General features: G+C 31.7%; 1 protein-coding gene across 3 annotated transcripts in view; it reads right to left on the bottom strand.

Moving 5' to 3' along the window:
• Positions 1–1892: 1892 nt before the first annotated feature.
• Positions 1893–11417, bottom strand: part of Rb1cc1 (RB1 inducible coiled-coil 1) — a 74056-nt gene continuing 64531 nt past the window's right edge. For 2 of the 3 annotated variants that reach the window (XM_077801412.1, XM_077801414.1), the window contains 6 exons: positions 11226–11280; positions 10269–10316; positions 8576–8634; positions 6277–6413; positions 3612–3682; positions 1893–3151 (listed from right to left, as the gene is read on the bottom strand). In XM_077801412.1, coding sequence (XP_077657538.1) covers positions 3074–3151; positions 3612–3682; positions 6277–6413; positions 8576–8634; positions 10269–10316; positions 11226–11280 — 448 coding nt within the window. In that variant the 3' untranslated portion in view covers positions 1893–3073. The remainder of the gene's footprint in view (positions 3152–3611; positions 3683–6276; positions 6414–8575; positions 8635–10268; positions 10317–11225; positions 11281–11417) is intronic. The other variant, XM_077801413.1, reaches the window with a different exon arrangement.

Genomic DNA, 11417 nt, shown 5'->3' with positions numbered 1-11417 from the left:
TTCTTTTTACTGATTCTTTCCTAAGAGAGAGACCCCATGAAATTGTGTCTAACAAAAAATTTTAAGAAGGTCCTAAAATATAGGAAGCTACAAAGTGTTGGAAGTAGAACTAGTATTTTTTCTAAAATGAAGTTCTTAAGAGAAAAATGTGAGTTGATAAAATATGAGAAAGCATTTGAAAGTATTAAAGTTACAATAATTATAACAGCACAAGAAGGAAAAAGCAGAAAAACTTCAAATAAAATTCATAAGCTATACAAGAAAGGAAATGTATTCATAGTTTGGTATTTTGCAGGGAATATTCATCATAATGTCATTCTTAGTAAACTAACTAGAAAAACAACACACCATATAGAAAAGATAAAAGTGCAGAGGATTGAGGCTATGAAAGAATTAAATTCTCATTATCATGTAAGAGAGTAAATTAAAATATAAACTGTCTTATAGTAGTATAGCCATGTAATTTAGCATACCACATAAAAGTGGGTCCCCCCAAATAAAATTACACTTTTAAGCAAAACTAAGAAATAGAGGTTTTTTTTTCTGGTATATACATATGTAATATGTATGTTTATATGTATATATATATATATATGTATATAGTTATATGTGCATGTTTTTACATGTAAATTTTATACCTTGACAATTTTTTCACATCAATAATATAAGTCTATATGCTTTTTGTCCACTATATTTAGAATATAATCTGTATAATATACAAACGCTTGAAAGTTCATTTGAAGTCAATGTGATTTAACATCATTTAATAAAGCTACACTTGGTGTATTAAGAATTATAATGCAAAAAAATAAATTCAAAAAATATAACCTCCCCCCCGCAAAAAAAAAAAAAACCAACAAAAAAATAAAAAGCTACACTTGTATTTGAGACCAATTAGTGACTGTATTGTATAAATAGCCTACATGTACTGAGTGCTTAGTATATGCCTGAAACTGATCAAATTATTTAACATTTATAATTCTCATTGAATATGCAAAATGAACTCATGAAGTAGGTCCAATTATTACCTCCTTTTAAACATGAGACAAATGAGATTACAAAATTTATACAACTCAGGTTACACTACAATGCCTGTAATCCTAGTGACTTGAGAGGCTGAGGTAGGAGGATCAAGGTCAACACAGGTGACTCAGTGGGATGAATAAATAAAATTACATTTGAAACTCAAAGCCAGGCATTTGGATGTCAAAGCTCAAGGGGTTGCTTTTAATTTCCCAAAACTAACAACTCAATTCATGAATTAGATTCCTGTCTTACTCTTTTTAAACTAGTAAAATCATTTCAGCTTTTTTTTTTTTTTTTGCAGGGGGGTATATATAAACATTGATATTATGTAAAACAGGACATTAGAAAAACAAGTAACAACATCCAACATTAATGGTACTGGAGGTTGAACCCAGAGGAGCTTAACAACTGAACCACATCTCCAGTCCTTTTTCAGGATCTAGATGAGGTGCTTAGGGCCTCACTAAGTTGCTGAGACTGGCTTTGAACTCATGATCCTCCTGCCTCAACCTCCCAAGCTGCTGGGATAACAGCTATGCACCATGGCGCCTGGCAAGAGTATTGTAATGACCTATTTTTACAGCATACCACAATGCTGCAGCACAATGGCGCACGTAAAAGAGGCCTACCTAGCAGATTCATTTAGATCCAACCAAACCTGCTCAACAAAAACCACTGTATACAAAGTAAATTTATTGCTTTAGTATTCTTTGCATAAAGATGTCATGGAAGGACTAAATAGAAACGTATGAAATCATTTGTTCATTTATTCATTAATATGTTGTCAAATTCAGTTTTCTATACACTATGTTTATTCCATTTTTTGTACTATTAGATATACATACTTAAAAAAATATTTAACTTAAAAATTAAATATTTTCTGAAAAAGAATCATTTTGTTACTGTTCTCTAGCATCAAACCTGAAACAACTCTCATTCAACTCAACTAACTCATTTAAATACCTTTACTCAATGGCAACTCCTCTAAAGGTCTAGTTTACACAGTTCTAGTCTACATAACACTGTTTTACCCTGTTACACAGTAAAGAACATTTTCATAATAAACATGTTTCTCTTTGATATAATACAGAACAATTTTTCACACTTCCCAACAATCACTCAAATATATTAAAAATGTATCCTTCTTTAAAAGGCACACACATTTACAGGTTCAAATCTTTATTGTTTTAAAATTGTACAGGTCTTTTACAATATGATATTTTGTTATTTAAATGACCTCTAAATGGTTAATGTACAATGAATATCTTTTTCTGAAGCTCAACCATGAATTACGATTTCATCAATATGATTATTCCAAACAGTCCAAGATGTTGGGAAGGTTTGAGTGCTGCATTCAAAAATGTCAACGGCGCAGACCCCTCCCTTTAGAACCCAGATGACCTATCTGTTGAAAGTGCTTTTGAAGATTGCTGATTATTTACGGCTGATCTTAAAATCAGTCGAAATACAAAGTTCCTTTTTTGTTTTTGAAACATCAAAGGGCATTAAAAAAATAAATGAAAGAATTTGCTTTAGTAATCTACTGAGGCAAACTCAAAATTATGATTATCTGCATGCAATAACACCCCTCTTTAAATAGTTTTTTAGAATTTATACATTTTATAAAGAATGTGTTAAAGAGTGCAAGTATTCTGATATTGATTTCACAAAAGGACAAATGCTGGTAATAATAACTAACATTTAACATCTAAGTTCAAGCTAATGTATATTTAACAGGCAATTAATATGGCTAATCATAAGCCACAATGCACAGGGTATGCCCTTTGAGAAAATGAACAGTTTGGTCCGCATTTCTAGAGTTATCTGGGTAAAAAACAAAAACCAAAACCATTTTAATTCAGCCAAGGGTTTTGATGAATTTATTGTTCCTAAAATGTAGCCAGTTAAAAAGTAAATGATGCACACCAATGAAGTATACTGTCATTATGACTTTTGTATCAAAAGATGACCTGCTGTTTCTGGAGTGATTAATGAGCACTGTAGGACAAATCAGAAACGACACAGAACGAAGTATTTCTTCCATAAGCTATACTTTCTTATTCCATGACACAGCTTTCACTCTGTAAAATTTTGTCCCCAAAGGAACTTTAAATCTGTTTTGTGCCTGAAAGGAAAAGAAAAAAGGAAATCACTTGAATAATTAAACCAAATTACACAAGCACCCCAACATGCCTAGCCACAGATATATTTTTAAGCCACCAAATACTTTACACTAGCTTTCTTCAATGGCAGTAGGGCATGAAAATAACTGAACATCAACTCCTATGTACAAACAGAATTCATGGTTGTCAACAGTTATACAATGTGTAGAAGTAATATAGTGTAGAAGTAACATTAGTAATTTAATAGACACTATAGTAGTTTTCCTTTATAGGTTGGTAAGATTGTTGGTGGATCTACCTTTACCTAAAGACCAATAATATAAATACTTCTAAAATTGTTGTCTTAAGCTAAATCTAATTAAATTCAAGCTCTACTTGGAGTAAATTAAAAGGTCAAGCACCATCAATAAATTTCTATATAAATAAAATTCCTAGTTTTATATTATAGAATATAGTTTTTACCTTTTTGGCTTGACAGTATTCCTTTTCCATTACTTTTCCAAGTACCCAGGGTCTTCTAGATGCACCTGAAGCTAATGAATCAAATTGTTATTCTCTTTTTGAAAGTACAGTTATAATTATTCATGAAAACAGAAATGCCAGAATCAAAAGCCTAATGAAGTTTGCATGACTAAAAGAATATGTAAGGTTTGAAAAGTATTGAAATCACTAAATGGTTAATAATTGATAAAACTGAATTCATGTTTCTTTTCAACCAGTGACACATAGCTTTTTAAACTCATTTCCCAAATGAACATTCATGGCACATCAAATCACATAATTCACATAGTTTGGGGAACTGATAAATCTTAATATGAATAATGAACAAATAAATCTAAGAACTCTAGGCTAACTCAACACTGCCACCTATCAAAAGAACAAAGATGATCTTTGATCTTTCTAAAATCAAAACAAAGAACTGCTTCTGAGGAGTACTAATTTTAATAGCATTGGCAGAAAGGGCAGAAACTATACCTTTCTCACATCTATAGTCACAATGTCTGACACAGCAGTGTGACTATAGTTTTTGCTCAATAAACAACTGTTAAAAAACAAACTGAGTCTAGAAGGGTAGTTCTTGTATAAGGGGATGAGTCTAGAAGGGTAGTTCTTGTGTAAGGGGAGACTGAAAATGGTGACGGGATGAGAAAGGTATTCCTCATTTAGATAATGCCAGAGAATCTAATTAATTTAAATCATTTCAAAAGTAGCTGTCACAGTAAAGTTGACTTTAAAGGTATTCAGACAATAAAATATTTTATTTATGTTAAAGTCCTGTGATCCCCATCAGAGGACATAACTGTTACTTATTCCATGAAAATAATTTGGCAAGATATGCCTGAAAGATATCCTAAATAAATCATGAGAAATTGAACTATAAGGGTTCTATTACATGATAAGATGATAAAGTATCTGGAGAGCCGAATATGGAAAATATTTTGAAGAGTAAAATAGTGCTTCACAGCTAATTCATAGTGTCATAGAAAAGAATCATCTAAAACTAAATCCCTTTGTGCCAGAAGGGTAATGAGTACCACTATCACAGACGCAAAAATACTCTGGTAATCCATGTTCCCTTTCCACTCTTTTGCCAACCACATAGAGATAGTATGACACCAATTGGCATTCTCTGTCATGTATTTCTCAAAGGAAAAAGGTAGGGGGGCTGGGAATATAGTTTAGTTGGTAGAGGGCTTGCCTTCCAGCACAAGGCCCTGGGTTCAATCCCCAGTACCACAAAAGAATGTGGGAAGGGTGGGCTTATTATGACTTAATGTTGTTAAATTCTTTTCTGAAAGCCTTGTGAGAGTCTTTATAATATGGTAGTGTAAATTTTAAAAAAATGTAGTGTTTCCTAAATTTAAACACAGAAATGTTTAATGGCAAAGAACCATCATGTAGCAATGTATGGTTCTGGGAATGAAACAAATGCATGTACACATTTTTGTGTATTTGCTTATTTGTATATTTAGAAATACACACATACAATGCAAATGGAGCAAAAATGTTAATATGTGAAATCTGGACAAATGCATACATGTTTGACTATGACAAATTTTAGCAAATTTAAAATCACTTTCAAATACGAAGTTTAAACTAATGAAAAACAAAAGAATAACAACCAAAAAACCCACACACACATAAAGAAAAATCAACAAAATCATTATTTCAAAGTGAAAAAAAATAGAAAAATTATAAGGTTATCTTCTCATTTTTCATGGTACATGACTATTTTAAGAGTGTACTATCAATAGCCATGATGGAGATGTTGATATTGGCTTAGTCCAGTGACTCAATTCACAGGTCTCTCCAAAGAGAAATACTAATTTACATGGGTACATTTTTGTTTTCTTTTCTAAATAATGCTTCTTTGACTAAGTGAATCAAGTTATCTATTTTCTTCTGAGTTCTTTTTTTTTTTTTTTTGAGAGAGAGAGAGAGAAATTTTTAATATTTATTTTTTTTAGTTTTCGGCAGACACAACAACATCTTTGTTTGTGTGTGGTGCTGAGGATCGAACCCGGGCCGCACGCATGCCAGGCGAGTGCGCTACCGCTTGAGCCACATCCCCAGCCCCTTTTTGAGTTCTTTAAAGATCAAATAGATGATGGACATTGTTGTTTAGAATATCTTAACAAAGCTTAATGCCCTCTCCCCTTTCAAAAGTATTAACTAGTATAATAAAAAACAAGATAGGAAAAAATCAAATGTAGCAAAAATGTTGATATGTGAAATCTGGACAAATATATATTATATATATATATATATATATATATATTTCACTATAACAAATTTTTACAAAAAATTCAAGACAGAAAAAGATAACTTATAAATTTAAGTAATTTTTTTTTGCCAAAAATTGATAATGTCTTTGTAAACAAATGAACATGCATCAGCAATATAATTCTGCAATCACTAGGCTATGAAATGTGTGAATCCTCATATATTCTGATACTCCACAAGCTAATATTGTAAAAATCTGGATACAGCAATTTTATAAAAAAACAAATGAGGTAGAGTTCCTCGAAGTGACAATTTTTATATGATTATACAATAAGGGAAAAATCTTTTAAAATTTATTTTCTCTACTATATACTATTATTTCAGTCATGGATGTGACACTTACCACCCTCACCTGGTTTGAGATCCAGGGCAGGCAAAGACTCTGAATGCAGAAAATATAAAGTAGGACTAACAGTAAATAATACATAATTGTCATGACGTTCATCTAGGATGATGAGTACCAAATCTCCCACCTGAAAACTAAATAAAGGAAAGTAATTTTACTGTCCCAAAGAGAGAGTTACCATCAAGCCTCCTATTTTGAATATTTCAGTATATACAATTAGACCTCTGCATTTGGGGGATTTTACCTCCACTGCAAATTCAACCAACCATGAACCAAAAATATTTGGTGAAAAAACTGCACATCTATTCAACATATATGGACTTTTTTCCTTTTCATTATTCCATAAACATCACAGTACATTTTTTTTTACAAAGTATTTACATTGTATTAAGTATTATAAGCAATCTAAAGATGACATTTACACATTCTTTTGTATTTTGCTCAGCTCCAAAAGGGAGAGTTGGTCATCTACAGATGTTCAAACCATGATGCCAGCAACTATCAAAGACAAATTTTTCCTTAATAAGATTTCTGTGATATGTTTATAGAAAGGGAAAAAAAAAAAACGCTCGGACAGGAGTACAAAAACACCCATCACAGTTTATCCACTCATAGAAGGATTTTCCCCCTAATTATTTATTATATACCAAAAAACAAATTCAAAGAGAGAGATCTATTACAGTCAGTGTCAAAGAACTGATCCAATTTCCAAGTGTAGTAGTCTCAATTTCAAATAAAAAGAAATTGAGCTAAGCCCATGTACTGCTTACTTCAGTCAAAATAAGTCAAGGGATATTACTGGCTTAAGATATAGTCTGAAGAAATGGAACAAGGTAACAACAAAAAAGTAAGTACAACTGCCTATGTGCTTATTATGCATCTGTCCCTTTAAAGCTTTTATAGATTTGCTGTTCAAAAACATCAATGTATTTTTTTTTCTTAATTATTTTTGGACGAGATCGGGCGAGTTCAGGGTGGTATGGCCGTAGACTTAATTATTTTTGGAACCAGGGAATGAATCCAGGGGTGCTTAATCACTGAGCAATATTGCCAGACCTTTTTTATTTAGTTTTACTTTTTGGGTACTGGGAATTGAACTTAGTGGCACTCGACCACTGAGCCTCATCTCCATCCCTATTTTGTATTTTATTTAGAGACAGGGTCTCATTGAGTTGCTTAGCACCTCACTTTTGCTGAGGCTGGCTTTCAACTCGCAATCCTCCTGCACCGGCCTCCTGAGCAGCTGGGATTACAGTTTTACACGAGCACACCTGGCTTAGTTCTTTTTATTTTTATAACTAAGGTTTCACTGAATTCCTTAGGGTCTCCCTAAGTTGTTGAGGCTGACCTCAAACTTGCTATCCTTCTTTCTCAGCCTCCCAAACCGGTGGGATTATAGGTATATACTACCACATCTGGTATAACAGGCTTTTTGTACAGCTCATCTCTCTCTAATCTTCAAAAGACCATAAATAAACATCCTATTGATTTGATAAATAGTGAATAAAGTCAGTTACCATTCTGCTGTTTCAAATCACATGGAAAAAAAAAAAACCTCAAATGAGACATGAAATGTCAGAAACACAAATATCTGACAACCAAAAATTTAGTAAACAGTTTAAATAAAGGGTCTTTAAAAATATTTAATTCAGTAATTTCTGCATTTATCCCATCAGCTATAAAAGACAGATCATTATACATGTGTTGCTACCAATGCACAGCTCCTTTCATATAGCTCAAGTAAAAGAACAATTATTGGGCTGGGCTCAGTGGCAGAGTGCTTGCCTAGCATGTGTGAGGCACTGGGTTCAATCCTCAGCATCATATAAAAATGAATAAATCAAATAAAGGTGCTGTGTCCATAAACTATTTCTCTGACTTATCTAGGAAAATTGTTACATTATTCAACTGAAATATTTTATAGTGTATTATGAATTTGTGGCATATCAATAAAAATAAAAATGAGGAAAACCAAGCCTTTCCAATATAAAATTAAAAGGACATATAGGAGATTTAAGAAGTGTAACCAGTTGAACTACTAACTATAGCCAAACAGGCTTCAAGAATATTTTTGTGATTGAGGATACCATAATAACAATAATTTGGGATGTAATTCTAATGGTTCCAGGATAACAATTTAGAAAAACTTTGCTTTCTAATTTTCTTTTACTACCTTCAAGTACAAAGCATTTGGCTCAAAGAGCATGGACTGGAGTGATCATTAGGACTAAAATAAAATATAAATCTTTTTCACAGAAAAAAAAAAAAACCCATGAAATAAAAATAAAATACTTACTCTCTAATTGCTATCTTTTCAGAGTGCCGTGAAGATACTGAAGACATGCTCTGTGACATCTAAAAAAATAATAGTTTATGAACCCTTTATATTACAGCATCAAATGTGTTCATTGCAAAAATGTTTTCAACATTAATCATATTTAAGTCTGTATCCCAGCTTGAAAGAATCCAAACTAGCACAGTACTCATATTCAATAACACAATTATTTTATTAGTTTTATTAGACAAATTTACCTTCATTTTTTAACTTATGTAGTTATTTTTACAAATTTGGTTGAATGAAAAAACTGATACTAGAATCACATATTTTTTACATTGGAGAGACACAGTTTTTAAGTTTTACAGTTCTATCATGTTAGTTTTTAAATATTTCATTTTTGAAAAATCAAAATCCAAAATTATCTTTAAAAATATCTTACTCAAAATACTTAAACACAACTCTGATTGAAATGGGATGGGATGAGGAGGAACACAACATTCTAAGAGCTAGGAATTTCTCACATCTTTTGAGTCCTGAGATGCCTCAGTTTTTATTTTTTGTTTATTTTTTTAAAACCCAGAGGCCGGCAGGGGAGAGATTGGGTCTTGCTAAATTGCTGAGGCTAATCTTGAACTTGTGATGCTCTATCTCAGCCTCCTACTTGCTGGGATTACAGGAATGCACCACTGTGCAGAACCAGATGACTATTTTAAATAATCAACAAACAATGAAACAAGTGGTAGCAACTCATTTTTTTCTTCTGATGAAATAGAAATGGTACTTCCTAACTGATATGCAGATGCCATAGCTCAGCTGGGACTGTTCCACTCTTCAATTCATTTATTACATCATCTTGTGATAACCTGGGGCCTGTGTTCCAAGGTCTGTGGGCCTAAAGGAATTGCAAGAATGCCTCTCTTTTCTAAGCAAAGCAGGCCCAAAGCATAACCACAAAAACTAATTTTGATGCTATCACAATAGTATAAGAAAGAAGATATTTCGTTATATTTAAAAAGCTTAATTCTGAAAAGTAACTCAAAACTTTTCAAAGTACTATTTCCTTATAAAAATCATAATTACTAGAATTTGAAAAAACGAAGCAAGTTCCTTATTAATACAAGTGACTGGCTGTAAAATGGGCAGCTGGAGTAACTGGTTAAAAACAACAACAAAAATTACAGGTTAGAGAATAGTCAAGGTAGGTCAAAAGACCATACAGAGAATTTTGTCTTTTAGACATCTGTATTTACAAGATTCATGAAAAGATATAATGTATGAAAATTATGCACATCTGGGAAAATGGCATGTTTATGAGGCCTAGCTCTAATTTTTTACTTGCTGACTGAAATAAGAATCATTACTAAGATCCCAAACACAAATATTCATGAAATTCTAAAAAATTAGTTTTCTTAAGAGTCAAATACTACTATTTTCAATTTTTTCAAAGTTATCTTAGGAAGGTAGTTCACTTGGTCAGTTCTAATCTTAATTTTCACCAATACATATTTGTCTTAAGCCATGAAAAAGTATGAATCTACAGTTACAACTCTGACCTGACTTTATTACTCTGAATCAATAGTAATCACTGACTAACATGGTTCATCAAATACTAATAGTAAAGCATCATTCTTCACATGGTATGTTTTTGTAATGAAATATAATGTAAATAATTTTAAAATGTTAAGATCAAATCTTCTAGGAAAAAACTTACCAATCTTTGATTTAATCGCTTATTTTCTTCTTCCTTCAACTGCAGTGTCTACAGGTGGAAAAAAAAAAAGAGACCTGTGGTTTACCCTTATACCTATATAAATAAACAGAATGACTATCAAAAATCTCTTCTATTCAAACAACTGTATGGTCCTGGTACAAAAAGTTAATGGGGATGTTATTTTTCATGAACTCTTTCCAACTGTTTTAATTTTATTTAGCATTTTAATGCAAATGAGAACAATTTTAGATACATTTACATAAGCCAAACACTATTCAACTTTATATATATTAGGCATGGAGTCTAGAAATAGGTAGTAATTGAGACCTATTCTCCAAAGAATTTGCTTAAGGTCTCATGTAAGTGGAGGAACTTGCATTTATATTATGTCTTTAATAACAAAAGCATAGAAGCTGTATCTGAACAAAGTTGTACGATTTTGACAATGGATTTTTACCAAACAAGCTTGTTGTAAGCAAAAGATATTGTTGAAGATCTCAAAGGATTGGCCAAATGTGTTCAATTTTGTATACCACTGGAAGGAAACCACTATTGCCAATTTTCTCCTGTTCATGTCAATTAACCTTTATTGAAAACATATTTCATTATCTTTCTTTATATTTTTGCAGATTTACAAAAATTATTTTTGAAATAAATGTGTATAACTCATATTTATGTTATTTTGCTGAATTCTGCACTGATGAGTAAAACCGTTATTTCATATATTTATTTTATTAAAACCACCTACCTTTTTCTTTTATATAGAAAAAATTCTTTGGAAAACTATGAAAGTGAAAGGCCTGAAATACTGACAATTTTTAGCCAGTAGGATCACAAATGACAGGACTTCTAAAAAAGAGGTAGTCTATAACCTATATTTCAAAATAAAGTTATTTAAACACTTTCCCAAAGTGGACACATTCAACATGGTATTTCATGAAAAGAATTTTTACTTACTCGTTCTAAGAGCATTATCCTCTGTTTTTCTTCAGACAGCATAGGGACATTTTCTCTGTAAGTAAAAGAATAATTTGTTATTAGTTGTAGCCTTCTGAAATTTTGAACTTCACATTCTTCAATAAGGTTTTGGAAATGTAAATATAAATGCAGACCACGTTTCAATATTGTCTATTCTGTGTATTAGACCTA

The sequence above is a fragment of the Urocitellus parryii genome, chromosome 7, assembly GCF_045843805.1.
Source record: "Urocitellus parryii isolate mUroPar1 chromosome 7, mUroPar1.hap1, whole genome shotgun sequence".
Taxonomy (NCBI): domain Eukaryota; kingdom Metazoa; phylum Chordata; class Mammalia; order Rodentia; family Sciuridae; genus Urocitellus; species Urocitellus parryii.
The sequence above is the reverse complement of the archived record's forward strand: the minus strand, read 5'-3'. Positions and strand labels throughout refer to the sequence as shown.